The 18,466-nt window shown below is 33.4% G+C and overlaps 1 protein-coding gene across 16 annotated transcripts; it reads left to right on the top strand.

The window, feature by feature from the left end:
• The first annotated feature begins 1,627 nt into the window (after positions 1–1,627).
• On the top strand, positions 1,628–18,057 carry LOC136200601 (uncharacterized). 16 transcript variants are annotated; one of them, XR_010673399.1, is made up of 15 exons: positions 1,628–2,137; positions 2,711–2,796; positions 10,037–10,125; positions 10,216–10,485; positions 10,579–10,671; positions 10,757–10,873; positions 11,653–12,598; positions 12,785–12,859; positions 12,974–13,110; positions 13,184–13,342; positions 14,982–15,085; positions 16,400–16,578; positions 16,703–16,927; positions 17,012–17,152; positions 17,263–18,057. XR_010673399.1 is itself a non-coding variant. In XM_065990986.1 (15 exons), the coding sequence occupies exons 5-8, from the start codon at positions 10,669–10,671 to the stop codon at positions 12,812–12,814; spliced, it is 498 nt and encodes a 165-aa protein (XP_065847058.1). In that variant the 5' UTR covers positions 1,628–2,137; positions 2,711–2,796; positions 10,037–10,125; positions 10,216–10,485; positions 10,579–10,668; the 3' UTR covers positions 12,815–12,859; positions 12,974–13,110; positions 13,184–13,342; positions 14,982–15,085; positions 16,400–16,578; positions 16,703–16,927; positions 17,012–17,152; positions 17,263–18,057. The 16 variants fall into 16 exon arrangements, 11 of the variants coding, with proteins under 11 accessions (XP_065847058.1, XP_065847059.1, XP_065847057.1 ...); XM_065990986.1 differs by having other exon boundaries at positions 11,653–12,000; XM_065990987.1 differs by having other exon boundaries at positions 11,653–12,000; positions 13,002–13,110.
• The last annotated feature ends 409 nt before the right edge of the window (positions 18,058–18,466 follow it).

An 18,466-nucleotide genomic window follows, 5' to 3' on the forward strand; every position in this document is an offset into this window, starting at 1 on the left:
CTATTAGAGCCGTGCGTCTGGCTATTGATCGAGGCTGGGGTAATGTTTGGCTGGAGAGTGACTCCACCTTTGTCGTTCATGCTTTCCGTTCCAAGTCTAGTGCTGTCCCGTGGGTGATTAAACAGGACTGGCTGAAGTGCATCAGCCTTATGCAGTCTATTCGAGTGGTTGTTTCTCACGTCTTCAGAGAGGGGAATGCTGTGGCAGACACTCTTGCAAATTTTGGCCGGACAATGACAGGTTTTCAATGGTGGGACTCGGTGCCAAGCTTTTGTAGTTCAGTTCACCTTAGGGATGTTAGGGGAGGCGCTAATTATCGCTTTTCTTAATTCCTGTATTTGATTAATTCTTTGTTCTTTATTCTTTTCTTCCTTTTTGCGTTATGCTTTAATAAAGGGGTTCGGGGTCTTGCGCGGGGGTGCCAGCCTGGCTGGGATGTCCGTCGCTTTCCTCGGTAACCAAAAAAAAGAAAATGTATTTCTTTATCAAATTAGTCCGGATTAGATTTTAGAGAGTTTTGGTTTTTTGAGAGTATTTGAGAATTTGGAAATTTGATGAAAGGGTATTCTAGTCTTTTTCTGAGGTTAAGTGTGGGAAATTATGGCTAAGAATAGTAATCCACTTAGTAAATGGGATAAGAATCGAATTTGACTCTAACATTTTCGGTGGAGTGCGTATTTAATCCTAATATATTAAGTTGTGAAAAATCAACCTTAATTTTTTCAAACAAGATTAATTTAACCCTAACTTTACAGAAAATTTTTAAAAACTCGTTTGAATCCATTAAACACGGACTCTTCCCCGGGGGCGCCGTGGCCGTGTCGGACTCGCCGGACTTGAGGACTCGACGATGACACGGATGGGACTCGACAGTGACACGGTAGGGACTCCGCGGGACACGGTGGTGACTCGGCTAATGGTGAAAATATGTAAAAGTTTAGGTTTTTTTTAAATCTTTTAAAACCTATGGTTCAATTACAAAATTTGACAAAAAAAAAAACTAAACTACATCTAATTCTCACCTCTGTATCGCGATTATAAACGCTCAGGGTTTCTTTCTCTTCCTTCTTCGATTTTTTTTGCGATTTACTATTCTTAGCGATTCTCCTGCGATTTCATTTTCTTTCTTCCTCTTCTTTCTTGTCGTTGTCTTGTCTGATTTCATCCGAACCAAAATCCTTGCGATTTCATCATTGCTATTAGATAATGACTTATTTGTGATTTAGCAAGTTTTTTTATATATTTTATATTTTATATCTAATATATATAAAATTAATTATATAAAATTTACCGTGTCTAGCCGCACCCATGTCATATTTTCTAAAAATGTCGTTTTCTGTATCCGCATCCGTGTATGTATCCGTATCCGCATCCGAGTCGGTGTTTCATAGGTTTGAATGATATTTATGTGTCATGGGACCTTACAAACACTACAAAAAAAAAGGAGTTTCAAGTACAAATTGCTAGCGACAAATTACAGCTCTTGTACTTAATTATACATTTTAAATTAATATAGGGGACTATTTTACATTTTGTATCCGTTTGTTTTATAAGTCAGAAAACTTTAATTAATTAAAAATATAAATTGGATATATTTAATTGTTTTTTATCAAAAGGCACCAAACAACCGACTGAGTTTCTCATTTATTTTTCCAATGTGAACTTTCTTTGCTGGTCTTTCTTCTTCTTTCTTCACTTTCTTTTCAGTTTTCTTTCTACAGCAACATGAAATTAGTGAAATTTCATATCCAACTTAGTTTCTCCTTTGAATCGAAAACCACATGGTGGAAAACCAAGTTGCTTGGCAAGCTGGAAATGGAAGAAAAACAGAAACAGAAGCAGATCTGGATCCAACAGTTAAAGATTATCACGGATACAAAAAAATCTGCAAAAATTTCCTTCTGACTTGTTGGATTCTCATCCTGACTCGTTTGATTCTCATCCCAATTCGTTTGATTCGTGGTGTTGTTGTTAGCTCTGTTCCTAGAGATTTGGGATGGAGGGTACAAAATGAAACAAGAATGGAAATCGATGAAAGAATCCTTTATGCTGAAATAGGAATGGAATCGATGGCTCCTTGATTCGTTATGGATAACATCTCTCTCTACTCTTCTGACCTTAGAGGCCCTTCAAGCAAGTAAGCGAAGCTTTTCCATTTGTGTTTGGGAAATTTGGGGATCTTTTTAATTTCTTTCAATTGTTTTCTCAGCATAAAATTAAAGATTAAAAACCTAAAAAATGGTAAATTAAAAGTCCAATTTTCTTCATTGTATAAAAACAAACTTGAGTGGAAAATGTCCTTTTTAGGTTTCCCTCTTCTAATTAGCCATCTAAATAAATTGTAATTTTTTTATTTCTAATTCTATTTAATCTGATATACTGTGGCTTTTGCGACTAAAATTTTGGAGCGCACTAAAATTTTGGAGGGTGGCGCCAAAACCTTAAGTCTTTTATAACCACGCTTTCTTTATTTAATCTAGAATAGGTTTATAATGCCCAAAGTTTTCTAAGATCCATATGCCAATTCCTTCTACACCATTACTGTATGTAAACACGTTTGGTTCTAAATTTGCTAATCAGACCTAGTTATCAATTTCTTATCATATGAATACCATCTATTTTAGAGGAGTTGTTTTTGGAACATAGTTAGACTATTCTGAAATGTACACTGTGTTTTGGGATTAACATACGATATTTTTGTTCCATTCAGGACTATGCACCAATTGTTGGCGGAGGTAGCAAAACGTTGGCTTAGCATCAATTAACCAGGCTAGTTATTGTGGTGAGAAGTAAAAGGTACATATCTTTATTTTGGTACTTTTATTTTGAAAACTCCCTTGATACGTAAGTTAGATTGTATTTGAAAATTGAGAGGAAAACATGGATATTATAATTTTATTCTAGAATTGGTATGTAGTATATTACCTTGATTGGGGATGGGATTTTGGACTCAATTCCTATGTGGCTATGGGATTTAAGTCCACCTTTCATCTACTGTTTTAATTCCTACAACGTGACTTCTCAACTTTCAACTTCTCTTGTGCTGATTAGAGATGGAATTGCTAGCATAACAGTTGATATTGCATGGAGAAGAGCTATTGCGTATCAATTGTATCAACTCTTTTTGTTTCTTCTGTTCTGAAAATATAGAGAAATTATTATGACTGCTGACTAATTTAAAAGACAGTATCAAGTGCTGTCCAAAACAATTAAAAAAGAACATGTACTCCCATCCATAGGCACAAAAGCCATGTGATAAAAACTAATGATTTTTAAATAAAAGCATTGCCAAGCTTTCTTTTCATTCCCCTGTGGTTAATAGGAGATACGTTTCTTGAGGTGTTCAACTTCTCGACTACGGTGCTCGATCAAAACAATAAAAGCCTCTTCTTACTCTCTAACGCTTGTACCTTCCCCTCTTTCTCTTTCTCTTTCTCCTTCTCTGTTCCCTTCCCTGGTCATCGAGTTTGGGTCACAACTATGTTGATAGGTCATGGAATAAATGTTACCAAATAATAGGTCAGACAAACAACAATATTTATAGAGCAGGGGCCCAATAGTGCTTTGAGCCAATAAAAGTTCATGTTTCTGGCTTGCAATTGAGCTAATTGTAAACTTCATAGCTGATGTGGAAGGCTGAGCCTCAAATCTGCAAAGGTTAAGGGGCAGGCCAAAATTGATAGTTAATGGATTTTGTTGGGGTACTATTTTGGTAGTAAGCCTATAATTCCTAAGGATAACTTCTCCAGAATAAAATTTAGTTTCTAGGAACTTTCTTCAGCTTTTCAGTAAATTTGTCTCTGTAAACATGAAAAATCTTTTTCACTCTAATATTGATTGGACTTGGCACATATCATATCAAATGGCTAATATTGTTGAGTGAAATATTGTTTTTGTAACCAAAATATTGTTGTTCTAATTGGTTAAAATCTGTATGCAATTATGATTTTCTCTTTCCAAGTTATGGTGCACTCCACTTGTCAACATTAGATGCAGCTATTTAAGAAAGCAAATGAACGCAGTACCAAAAATTGTTTATGTCATGTATATTGGAGGAATATATGAATAGAAGATATTTGGTGTAATGCATATTTACACCCTTAAACTTGGCAAGTCTTGCTTATTGGCACTCTGAACTTTTAAAATAATCTATCACACACCTATATTTGGCTTTAAAAACCTATCACACACCAACTATAGGTGTGTGATATGTTTTTAAAGCCAACTATGAGTGTGTGATAGATTATTTTAGAAGTTCAGGGTGCCAATAGGCAAAACGTGCCAACTTTAAAGGTTTAAATATACATTAAGCCAAAATCCTTTTACAAGGTATTTATTATTTAATGGGATGCCCCTCTTGGCTTCTTATAAGATGGTTAATGTAGATGTGCAAAGGAAAAAAAAGAAGAAAAAAGGAAATGTTTTGTTTCTGATCTTCTTTAGTTACCTGAAAGTGAAAAACAAAATATTACTACCGGAAACGAGAGAAAAGGTTTGATAGAAAGAGGGAATTTTTTATATTGGCTAGTCGTTGACATTTATTTCCCAGCAAAATATGGCAATCAATAGGTGAAAAGGATTGGGCGAAAAAAGTCTGAGGTTTAGTTGTGTTATGACGTTGTGATTTAGGCCTTAGTCATGATGCCATGTAGAAAGAAAGTTTCTGGTATGCATTCTTTTCCTCCCATTATAACCTGGGTTATTGACTTTTTAATATTATTTTTTGGTTTGGTCTCTGGATCCATGTGCAAAATTTGATAGAACAGTGTCTTCAGTTTGTACATGAACCAGAGAGAAGTTGTGGAAACATTGTTAGCGCAGGTAAAAATTGAACCTGGCTTCACTGAACTTGGTAACTGTTCTAACAAAGTTAATGTCTCTTGAAACATTATACCATGTACTCTAAATGTTAGCTTTTACCTATGGTGGGCACACATTCAATGTAGTCTATTACTACAAGACAAAGGGAATTGTGTGCCTCCTTTTCTGATGATGCCAAGTGAGTTGATCAATTTAAAGTCAGTTGCAGGATTGACTGATTCCTATTTTTTTTTCCTGTATGGCCGTATATTGTTCCATTAATATTCCATCAAACAGTATCTGATTAACTTTATCCCTTAAGAAACTGAAAATCTTCATTTGCCTTATCATTCTTTTAACGAGTAAAATTAGGTTCATGAGAAGTACCTGACCTGGACTGAATGTCTAAATGATGGGTAAGGATGAAGGGTGCAATAATCCATGTCTTTGTTTCTACATTGGTTATTCTTCAATATTGAATTAATGCTTCGACTATATGTCTAGGTATATAATGTATTCTATTAGTTTTGTGGTAGAGTTTTTTAGTTTCAAAGTAGAATGAAAGTGGGATAAAATCTTGATTTCCTGAATATTCTTATTCACTACAAGAAAATTGATTTTTGGCAACAGATGAAGTCGTTGCTAAAAATATTTTTCGCCACGACATCTCCTCTTTTGCAACAACTTCTGGTCGTTATGAGAAGTTCTGTTGCTAAAGGTTTCTGCAACGACTTACTGTTGTTGCCAAAAATATATATTTGGCAACAACACTCTTGTTGCAAAAAGTTTATTGTTGCCAAATCTTGAGCATATGTGAGAGAATGAAAGGTTTCTTTTGCAACAACATGTTGTTGCTATTTATTGTAACATTTCACAACAAGTTCTGATGTTGCTATATATATTAGTTTTCTCAACAACATTTGACGTTGTTATACATTTTGAAGTACTGCAACAACACATGTCGTTGCTATTAATTTTGACGATTTGCTACAACTACTGTCGTTGCTAATGTTATATTAATGGTAACAACTGTTATGTTGCCAAAGTAATTTTCCAGCCATAAATTTTCGATTTTAAATTTATTTTCCAAAAAATATAAAAACTGTGATTTTTTTATTAATTTATTTGGATTGAAGGGAACTCTATATATATATCAACAATTAAAAAAATAGAGTCTTTAGGTACCAATTATTTAAAAAATTATTGTACCATAATCATCTAAAATTGTACAAAAGAAATGATGTAGGAAAGACGAAACTAGAATAAATATGCTTTGCAAGGATGGAATAAGTTATACTAAAAATCAAAAATCAATTACAATGATGGAACAATATATACTATTCAATTATGTTTCTCCTAATCCTTTCATGATCACATGCTATGCTAAAACTAATTTTAATTTCAATGTCAAAAAAACCTTAGTGTTTTTAGGGGATAAGGTACCAAAATAAGCCTATGGTTTTTGGGAAAGTATCAATTTAGGTTCAACGTACAAAATAGCAACAATATAGGCTTAACATTTAAAAAAGGGTACCAATATAGGCCTCGATAACGGATTGGATACGTATATTGATGCTATTTTGTACGTGAAGGGAGAAATCGGAACTTTACAGATTAATAAGAATGACGTATCCAATCTGTTATTGAGGCCTAAATTGATATAATTTTTTAAACGTTAAGCCTATATTAGTGTTATTTTGTACGTGGAGCCTAAATTGATACTTCCTTAAAAACCATAGACCTATTTTGGTACCTTATCCCTATTTTTAACTATTTCTTCCCATATAAATGATAACATAAACACGTTATATACATATGTGCATATCTAATTGAGTACTTATTATGGGCTTCATTAACCACATCCAAAATGGATTGTGCATATCTATTCCGTCCATCTACAACATCAAGTGGTCTGCATTGTTTCTCTTGGGAAAAATAAGTATCTGCAATACATTTTTCTCCTAATTGAGAAGTTCAATACCAAAACAAGACTAATTTAATCAACTACAATTCATAACCGCCAATAATAAATATATTAGAACTGCACAAGTTGATTTTTCACACAACTCATTTTGCAGTTTAGACAGGTAACTAATGCAGCAACAAAAAACTGCTGGTAATAACATGTAAATCTACAATTTTTCATCTCTACGAGTTCATAGATTTTAGTAGATATTTTCAGATGTTATATACCCAAAATCATCAGTTTACACTTTATAATATCCCAGGTTATATCCTACACCCAAAATAAGATGAAAGTGGAAATGATACATGCTATTCTGACACCAAAGCAGGTGAATTAGGACCAAGTTTTGCTTGTAAGATTTCTCTTTAAACACTCTCTTTCTATCATGTGCATGAACATCCTCAGAAACATAAAAATATACCAAAAAACAATGTAAAAGACAATTAATCCTCTGCAATCCTAATAAAAGAGCTTATAATCATAACAATGAATAAACTAAAACTTGTACCATTCTATATTGGCTTTAGTAGTCCAATAGGCAATTTAAAAACGCATTCCCTATTTGCAGCAGAAGTATATGATGATGATTATGCTCCTGTACCTGCAAGAAAACTAATAGTTTGTATTATGCCAAAAGAAAGATAAAAGACCTGAAGAGTATGATTTCCACAAACTAATATAGTTGAAAGACAAAAAGCATCAATAATTGAAAAGCAAATGAATAGAAAAATCAATTTTATTGGTTTTCCTGATTGTTCAGCTACCATAAATGGCTTCTAAATACTTAGAACATAAAATGAAAAATTAGAATTAGTGGAAGGGTTAAATTAATCAATAACAGCAAACCCCTATCTCAAAAAAAGAAAATATCAACATCTCATTCATCTTTAAAATTAAACCAAATTTTATAAACAACCAAATTTGCTGTCTCCTAGACAGTCTCCTTTCTCAGCACAATGAACATACTCCATGCCAACAAGACACGTGATAGAGGATAAATCTAATCCTAATTGGATCACAGACTGCCTTAAAAAATATGCCAACAATTATAGGATCAGAAAGAACAGGGGGCATTCAACATTTATTATTCAAATAAAATGTGTTGTTTCAACACACAAAAAAAAAGAACTACGTACTTACATTTCAGGTCGCTTATGGGGAGAAAGTGCATCGGAACATTGAAATCTATACAAACCATCACAAGGGTTTCATCATTATTCATTTGACAAATCATTTAATTAAAATTCAAACAACTTCCGCAAAATATAGCAAAATATACATACCAAGCTTGATTTAAACTTCTCCACAAACTTGTTAATCTTGACTGGTTCACTTCTCTTCTCCAACTCCCTTAGCCTCCTCCTTAAAGTCCTATTTCCGCTCTTCCCAAAATTGGCTAAACTTAACAAGCTTTCTCTTTCTCTTAACCCTATTAAACTCCCCATTTACATTTATATCCTAATCCTCCAGATCCGCTAATATCGATGTCCTTATAGCAGATAAATCAATCCCTAGCTTCGCCCTCCGAAACAATGAGATCTTCTGCTGAAATTTCTTCACGAAATTAATTTATGTGGGCATCAAGGACGGAAACGAATTGACCATTGGAGGTGTAGAGATAAGAAGAGTGTGACCATTGAAGGCTGCCATTTTGAGAAATGGGGTGGTTGAAGAAGAGAAAGGTTTCCTTTAGAGAAGATGAAGAGAGGGGCCGCGCAAACAATGAAAAAAAACATTAGGTTTTAGAACTTATATTTTATACTGTTACACACTCATTGTTTTTGCAACAACAACTGTTATTAAATGTTTTTTAAATATATTAAAAAATATACTAATAATAAAATAAGAAATATTTTTTAATATTTATTAAAATATATAAAAAAAATAGAAAATATAGTTTAAATACTCAATTTAATTTGCATGAAAAATAAAATGTTTTTATATTTATATTATTCATAATAAATAATTAAATGAATGTTAGTGTAATAATTTAATTATTTATAGGCTTAATATATATAAATCTATTTTAATTTTATGATTAGTCTACTAATTATTAATATTAAAAATCAAATATTAATTGAAATATAAAATATAATTTAAATAATTAATGTACTTACTTTTAATCAGCATAATAATTTTCTTTCGCAACGACCTCTTTTATAGCCAAAATATTTCAGTTTTACGCAACAACACTTTGTTGTTGCTGTAAAACACTTTGTTGTTGTTGTAAATGTATTCATTTACAGTAACAATATATAGTCGTTGTTGTAAATGCATTTACTTACAACAATAATATATACTCGTTGTTGTAAATTCTTTCATTTTCAGCAACAACACTATGTCATTGCTTTAAGTTTTGACATATACAGCAACAACATTTTGTCGTTACTATAAATTCTTTAATTTATAGCAACGAAATTATTGTTGCCAAAGTTGCTACTTATTTTTCACAAACCCCATACCTCGAATTTTTTGAAGGAGACTTATCTCAAATTAATGGCAACAAGCATTGGCAACGACATAAAGGTTTTCGTTGCTAAAGTTCATTTATAGCAACGCGTTTTTCTCTTGTTGCCAAAAATGGTTGTAGTGGTTGTTGAGAGCTTTTTATGCAACCAGGCTAGCATGAGCCCATTATAGTATTGAAAATGGAACCAAATTGAATTGTGGATTGAGTTTATGATTTGCTAGTCAACTTCTACGATTTACAACTCACAAGTCAACTTCTATAACTTTCTATAACAATTTCTTACCAAGCATAATAATAAATTTGTTTGCCTTCTAAATTATTTTGACTTGTTTAGAATTGCTATTTTCATGTTTGCCAATCACTTCTCCTGCACTATCTTTTCCCCTATTTCGTTATTCGCTTTCATTTCTTGTGTCATTCTTGCTTCGTTTCTTGTTTCTTGCTTGCCCGTACAACATAAAGGGGACCATCAAAGACAACTGATAATTAGTGATATGGAGATGATTACCAATAGACCAGCTTTTCGATAATCCTTGTATTTTGAATGACGAATGAAAAAATGTTCCATTATGTAATATGTGAAAAAAGAGAAACTCTGGAAACTACTGTTTTATTTGAGATGCAATTGTGAAGATGGATGTATGAAGTTGGAAAATGATTTCTACTTATCACTTGCAATCTTAAGTTGGATCTCGACAAACTTACCAATGGAAGGAAAAACAAATTAGTTGTTTTCATTCCACCCGGCAAATATTTTAGACCAATTGGGAAACACTCTAATAAATTATCATCATGGTTAGGATACTGCGCAAGAATCTATGGACCTCCAACTGAGCCTTGGGATGAAATTGAAAAGAAGCACAGGTCCCGTTTATGGGCTATGGTTCAGGTAAATATCATTTTATGTACGACCAATTTTAAAAAATTGTGTATATTGTTAAATTTTATTAAATATTTCATGAAATTACATATTGTACAGGACTATTTTGATGTTAGTACTGATGAAAAGTTGAAGAAGCGTGAAGAGTTAGGAAAGGTCGAGCACGACATGCCAGAAATGAAAAGGGCTAAGTTTGAGTACTTTTGTTTCTTTCAGATGAAGACAGCATATCGCAGATGGAAACATAAATTACATAGCCAATATCGCAAGTATACTAATGATGATGAACGTTTGAAACATGTTCCTAAAGAACTATCTGCATATGCTTGGAAAGACATGCTTAAAGTTTTTGGAAGCAAAGATTTTTAGGTAAATATCTAATGTTTTGTTTCATTTATTATGTGATGGTTAGTATGTATTATTTTCAGTTTAAATCAATGTTTTCTTACACATTACTTGTAGGAACGGAGTTATATTAATTCAACTAATCGTGCTTCTCAAATAGTAGTTTCTTCAACTGGTCCAACCCCTTTTGCACAAGTAGAGTATAAAATGGTAAATATATAGGGCAACTCTTATCAATTATTTTTAAAAGTTTTGGCTAGTTCCTTTTAAGATGATTATACTATTAATGTTGAAGATGGATGAGGAATTAGGCGAATTGCCAAAGGCTTCTGATGTGTGGAAGGCCACTCATGGAATTATAGATGACCAAGGACAAAATACATTCCGTGATTCAGAATCAAGAAGGATTTATGTAAGTGATAGAACTTTTTAAGCAATTACATTAGTATACTTGTCAAACTAGATTAACCTTTGTTTCATAAGCTTATTTTATGTGTTTTTATTGATGTTGCAATTCTGATTTACAAATATAATCATCAAAACTCGTTGCTTTTCTTGTACTTGGTTGGCATGCCTGAAATGTTCTTATGACATTTTTAGATTCAGAATATAATCTTGTTACTTGGTCATTTATCAATGTCTTAAGCATGAGTATCCTAACCATTATAATTACCATTATGGTTTAGGTAATTATTGTTTTAGTATCAGAGAAACCAAAGTCTAATGTAGAACTCTGCATCTAAAGCATACTGGAGAACTAATGTACTAGTTTATATGGAATGTGCAGGTTGTGAACTTTACATAATGCTGAAATTTATTTTCTTAAATCTAAGGGATAAGGTACTAAAATAAGCCTATGATTTTTGGGAAAATTTATATGTGTAATATCAATAACGTGTCTCGTTCTGTTATCGAGGCCTAAATTAGTACTATTTTGTACATAGAGCCTAAATTGATGCTTCTCCAAAAACCATAGGCCTATTTTGGTACCTTATCCCTGAATCTAATTTCAAGCGAAATCTCTATTATATATGATCTGATGTTTATGATTGAGTTATGAGACAATTGGTGATTGATTGGTCTATACCATTATATATGTTTAGGCTTCTTTTAGGTACTCTTTTTATGACTAAGTTTGTTTCATATCTTTATACTCGGTTTATTAAATTTCACTTATTTTACGTAATGCAGGAAGATATGAAAAGGGTTGAGGATCAACCAATAAATGATAATGAGTCTATTCCCACACCAGATCATGTGCTACAGCAGGTATTGGGAGTTAGATCGGGATATGTTCGTGGTAAGGGATTGGGATATAAAGCAAGTACTAGAGGAATGATGTCTAATGGTAAAAGTGATGAAGTTAATGCGCTTAAAAATGAGGTTGCAAGACTGACAGCTGAATTAAAGGCACAAGAAGGACATAGAAAGGCGCAAGAAGAACAAGAGCTGGAGAGACATCTGGTTTTTGAATCGTATTGCAGAAGGATGGAAGTAATGTTAAAAGAAAACAGTTCAAGGAGTACACAAAATACTTTGGTAAGTACCACTACAAGAAATCGAACTTTTTGTGGGGAAAAAATAGTGGAGAAAATTAAATCGCCACTAATTACAATACATTTGTGGGACTTTGTGATTTCGCCATAAAACATAAACATTTGTGGTGAATTTATGATTTCGCCATAGTTAATAGAATATATTGTGGGGAGTTCCAATTTCGTCACAAAACATGGTATATATTGTGGGGATTTTAATGTTCCCCACTAAACTATATACACATTAGTGGCAATTTATTGAAAGTACCCACAAAAAATCGAAAATAAATGCCGGAAGATTCCCTCCAATACTAAAACAATTCCCCCCAAATATTTGGAATAAAACAAATTAACCCTAAAACAATTGGCCTAAACCCAAATTACCCCCAAACATGAAAACCTAACTACAACTGAGACAGACAAATTGGGAACTTTCGATCGTAGTTCTCCCCCTCCCTCTCAACGATAGTCTACCTAGAAAGCTCTCCATCTTATCACTCTGTGCCGGAACCTAAAGAAAGAGAAGAGAGTTCAGTCTACAAGAAGCTGGCAGAGCTTTAGGATAAATTTTTCATCGCGTCTCTCTCTTTTATTTCTCTGCAGTATGTAATATCTTCATCGCGTCTCTCTATTTTAATTAATTCAACTTTACAATAAAAAAATTCTCTGATTTAGGTTTGAAAAAAGATTATCAATATGGCCTGGTAGTGATGAATGGTCGTCTCTAACCCATCCACCTTCATTTGTGCATTATTTTGTAAGAGATAAATAGTGGGTTTTGTTTGCAGTGTTTTCTTTTTCATTACAGCAACCATTAATGCTTGATTCTGTTTCAATTTGGAAGGATGCTATTGCAATTTAAGGTAAGCTCTCCGATTCTTCTAATTACCTACTCGATTCTTCAATAAATGACAACCCTTCATCTTATTTGGATTCTGATACTGCAATCCACTTTTTTTGTTTTTTCTCTCTCTTAGATTTGGGTGTAATTTTTTTTCCCTTTAGCTACACTTAATTGGGCTAGCATCACATCCTTATTCGTGATTATGAATCCAATCCAGACATCGACCTCCTTCTCTTCTTGTTGTTCAAATCTCTTTGCATCTGATCAATGGTATTTTGTTGATCTGTGTTTCCTCATTGTCAATTTCTACATACTATTTGATTTTAATAATTGGATGTTAAAGTTGTTTTGTAGGTGCCAAAGAAGGATAAGGCTCTGCAGCCGCCTTGGTCATCGAAGCCGGTGAAATCTGGAGAAGGTAAGCAGAATAAGAAGAAGTGGAGCAAAGGAAAGAAAATGCAGAAGGTCAACAACATGGTCTTGTTCGACTAAGCTACCTATGGTAAGCATCTATCTAAAGCCTCTAAATACAAGCTCATTACTGCTATCCACTTTGATGGTTTGAGGGTAATTCTTCTATCTCGTGTTTTAATATCTTAATTGGGTTAGCACTTTTACCATTGATGAAATTTTTGAGAGATGTGAGCTAAGATGCCAAACAAACATGATAGGACTCCTTGAATAATTATACAATTTGTTAGCATAAATATCTCACTCAAAGGCAGTTTCAACAAAATCTTATACCAATTTATTGTTTGAATAATCTCTTGTAGGATATTAAAATGCTTAGTGGTGTGCCTTAGCATCTTATGTCTCTTAGGTTATTATTATTATTATCTTTAAGTTTCTAAAGAATAAAGCCTCTGATATTTAATTTAACACACAGTGAGCCCCTAACTAACAGTTTAGCTAAAGAAGCCGTTAGTTAGGGGTTCGATCGATGTGCGAAAATTAAAATTTTAGAGCATAATTTGGTATAACAAATGATGAGGGTTCAATCATCAAAATCCTAAAAGTTCAAGGGTTTATTTGTATGGTTAGTCTAAAAATTAAGCTTGAGATCTCTGTACCTAACTAGACATCGAATGCTATCAACCAATAAAAAGTATTGGTTACTTCAAATAAATAAAGCATTCAGATGTTCCAAAATTTTTCCAGTTTTAGACATCAACTTGTTAAAACTTCTATCTCAGTCTATAGAAACAGTTAGCAATTATGTTGGATTATAACAGTTCAAAATTAATTTTTAAGAAATTTACTTTATTTATGACACAAGTTGCATGCAGTCCTTGTAAAAATACTATGTTGCACGGACACGGACATGGAAACATACACGGGAAATGTTACTTCTAAAACACAACCTTCACAAAATAGCCTTCAAGCGGACACAGACACGAAACAAGAAACGCTACTAAAGGGAAGTGTCCGTGTAACATAGTTCTAATAAATATTGGTTAAAGAATTTAATTCCGTCAATACTTTCATTGGCACATCATCCTATTGTTTTACTTTCTAATTTGATGGAAAATGCGTTTTAAGTCAGAAATGTCATTTTTTAAAATGGGAATCTAAGTTCAGTGTCATGAGTTACTACTTGAATATATAGACTTATCCTCACAAATGCTTGCTTCAATGTGTATTTTCCAAAGAATTCCTGATGTAATCTACATCTATTAAGATGGGATTTCTTAATAAAATGATTATCCTTAACAACACAAAATAAAATTCACAAGTAACAGAACATAATTTGACAGCAATAGTTGGTATATTTGATGTTTCATTATCTCCAAAAGAACAAAAAACATGTCGATTTTCTTATAAAAAGTGAGAAAAAAAACCACTAAAAAGCTTCAAATTTTCTAGAATTTTAAGATAACCTTAACATTCATAAAATTTAGAACCGAAGAAATCAAGTTTCTGAAGCTCTGTGCAATTTTTATTATAGTTGGACTCGTTAGTTATACATTGAAGAGACGTGTTCAGAGGTGGTCTTCCAAGCTTTTAAGGAGATTGAAAGATGATTAATGTCCTAACATCTTTCATTTCTTCTGCAACTGATACTCTAGATAACTTATATTTTTTTCATGTTTTTCTTTATTCATATGGGATTGATAGAGTAATCTATTGAAATGCGGTTGCAGGGATTACTACGCTTCCTCTTATCTTGCAACTTCATAAAAGTAAGGAAGGTATCAGAGAATTTGCAGAGTTTTTGCACCTCACAAGGAAACAGTTCATGATTATGGTACATTTCTGAACTTTCTAACCATTATTATTTATGATTTCTATTTCATCTCTAAAGAAACAGTTCAATTTTCTACTACTATTTGTTTGAGTCTTTTGCTGCATTATTGCTGCAAATTTTGAGCATATGGTATCATTTTTTCCTGCGGCAATCTTCAAATTTCCCTAGCATTTTTGCTGCTACAATTTCATAAAATTCCCTATCGTTTTTTGCTACTATAATTTCCTAGGCTTCCCTGGCATTTTTGCTGCTGCAATCTTACACCATTTCCACTGAGTTTTTGTTGCGTTTCCTGGATGTCTCTAACGGTTTTGCTTTGTCCGAAATGGATGTTCCTGACTCATACTTGCAGTCACTTCCAAAGGTCTGCTTCTTTGAATGATCGAATTTTCGAACACAATTACATATTATTCTTAAAGTAAGTCTTATATGTTGCTCATGTATGTGGATCTAGGTATGAAGTTTATAACTTGTTTTTTTAGAACTTATAAATAGTATTTCTAGTGTCAAATGAATACCTTTTCTTGATTATCTAGTGCTAAATAGGTTTTTTTTATGTCATTGAAATAGTCGCCTATATTATGATCTTAGTCGCTTCTCATGTGTTTAGAAATGAATTTGAATGTGTATTATATGGTTATGGGTGTTAGTGTCATGCTCTTGAATTTGCATTTATACTTTTTATGCATGTTTAAGTTATTGAACATATGTTTAATATGAAGTTTATTGACAGATACATGCTGAAATAAAGTTGATCTCTATACAAAAGAATTAGTATTTGTTTAGCTCTTATATTCTTAGCTCCGCTCCATATGGAAATTTCTATTCGATCTAGCATTGAAAAATCTATCAAATGTCATGCCCTGTTTTTATTGATTGAACTTTTCCATGTTCACCAGTACAGCAACTATGTTTTCTAAACTTCTAATCTATAATTTTAACATGCTTAGTATTGATTCAAGATGTTTTGTGCTTTTACCCTTCAATGCAAGTAACAAATGCTCCATTAAATTTACCAAAATACTGGTTTATCATACCAGTTTACTAGTTTATTACTAGTAAAATGGTTTTATACCAGTTTACTTGTATAAACCAAACTGGTTATTATACCAGTAAGTAATGAACCAGTAAACTGGTCTGATTTACTAATTTATAGCAATAAACTAAATCTGAAAGCTACAGAGCTACGGCTGGGGCTTACAGGGTCCCAATCTCCTGAAAGGAATTCAGATTTTTGTTTGTTAAACTCTACCAAAATTGATGAGAAGCCTTTCTTCCCCTCGTATCCCTCAAATGATGGTTACTACTCTTCAGTGCAGAAAAATATCATTTCAGCAAACAAAAGAGGGTTCTGTGAATGAAAAGCTTAGGATTTGGGCAGCTAAAGCACAAAATACAGCTTCTCCAAAGGTATCACAGGAAAGGCCTCTCAGTAAAAATGATGCATGAACAAACCACATTGCTGCTAACAACAATAGTACTCCTGCGACCAAGTAAGGCTGGAGAGGGACCTTGCTCTAGCTCAATTATGTACTACTAGTTAACTTCTTATGCGTTGAAACATTATTCCAGGCCTCTTAAATATGGGAATGACATCTAGTCTTTCTTCCTTTTCAGAGCAAAGGTTGTGGGTTGGCCACCTATCAGGTCATGTAAGAAGAACTCCATTGCTACCTCATCAAATAACAATGAAAAAATGGATGGAAAAGTAGTGCATGGTGCTTTGTGCATCAAGGTAAGTATGGATGGAGAGGTATTTAAGGAAAGTGGACTTGTGTAACTACTCTGCATATCAGGCACTGTCTCCTACCTTCGACAAGATGTTCAGCTGCTTTACTATAGGTATGTTAAGTGGATTTTGTGAAAATTAGTAGTATTTTATATGCTGTGAACTCATATTCTACATTTTTCTATTATGATATCAAGTCAATATGGAACTAATGGTTCTTTAGAAAGAGAGATGCTGAGTCAGACTAAGTTGAAGGATCTGCTTCATGGCTCTGAGTATGTTCTCATTTATGAGGATAAAGATGCTGACTGAATGCTTGTTGGTGATTTTTCTTGGCAGTAAGTGATTATCCAGTTACGTTCTTTTTATTTTTATTTGAGGGCCGCATAAACCGTCTCTCTCACCAAACGACGACTATAACCAGGGTTCTTATTTGGATCGAAAATAGGTAAATATTGGGAAGTCTTCAGTATTTGTCGTGGTATATTGGGAAGTCTTCAGTATTTGTCGTTCACACGACCAGACATTTCATTTGCTGTCAATAAGCTCGCGCAATTCATGCATGCTCCGACGCTGACCCATTGGCAGGGAGTAAAAAGGCTGCTTCGGTACTTACAAGCTACCAAGGATCACGGTATCTTTTTCCATCGTCAATCCCCTTTATTGCTGCATGGTTACACTGATGCCGATTGGGCTCGCAACCTTGATGATCGCAAATCCACCACTGGATATGCGATTTATTTTGGACGATCTCTTGTATCCTGGACCTCTAAAAAGCAACGTTCGGTAGCTCGATCATCTACAGAAGCTGAATACCGTGCTCTTGCTACTGGTGCTTCAGAAATTGGTTGGCTGCACATTTTACTTCAGGAACTTGGTATCACTCTATCTCGGCCTCCTCGCTTGCTGTGTGACAACATCTCTGCCACTTACTTAACAGTCAACCCCATTTTTCATCATCGCAGCAAACACATAGAGGTTGACTTCTTTTTTGTGTGAGATAGGGTTGTTAAACGGTTACTCCACGTGCAATATATTCCCACCAAAGATCAGATCGCTGATCTGCTCACCAAACCACATACCAAAGCTCGTTTTCAATTTTTATGCTCCAAATTGAGCCTTTGTAAACCCCCGGCTCAAATTGCGGGAGGGTAATAGAGTATAAGGATATAATTGTAATTACGCTAGCTAGGGCTTGTATATATATACATCACTATCAATACAATATCCTCACGTTGCCTCATATCCTACAAAAACCTCTTGGATTCAAACTTTTAGAGCTGCTTGTTTTGGTGTGCCGGTTCTTCTAAGTGGTAGTATTTATATTTTGTTGAAAATCACCCTTATGTTTTATTAATATTTTAAGTATTTTTTTTTCTTAAAGAGTTGTAACTGGTACAAAATTATAATTTATTAATTAATTGGCACCTTGATGATTAATATCTCTAACACTTGAAAGCTTTATAATTTTAGTCCTAACATTGGGAGTCAAGAGCAATTTTATCTCTAACGGTTGGTAGGCAAGAGTAATTTTATCCCTCACGTTGATAAGTTGGGTCAATTTAAGCAATAATTCATCAAACTTGCTTCTCAATCATGAATCTTATCATGTACACCTTACATGAGCGTGTTTTATCACTAATTAGTAACAG

This window comes from Euphorbia lathyris, chromosome 7, assembly GCF_963576675.1.
Source record: "Euphorbia lathyris chromosome 7, ddEupLath1.1, whole genome shotgun sequence".
Classification (NCBI taxonomy): domain Eukaryota; kingdom Viridiplantae; phylum Streptophyta; class Magnoliopsida; order Malpighiales; family Euphorbiaceae; genus Euphorbia; species Euphorbia lathyris.

Excerpts from the sequence above, each read along its gene's own strand:
- LOC136200601 (XM_065990978.1), top strand. Across the intron at positions 10,874-11,652 it reads CAGAATCAAGAAGGATTTAT|GAAGATATGAAAAGGGTTGA; the intron begins GTAAGTGATAGA and ends TACGTAATGCAG. Across the intron at positions 12,001-13,194 it reads GGAGTACACAAAATACTTTG|GTGCCAAAGAAGGATAAGGC; the intron begins GTAAGTACCACT and ends GTTGTTTTGTAG.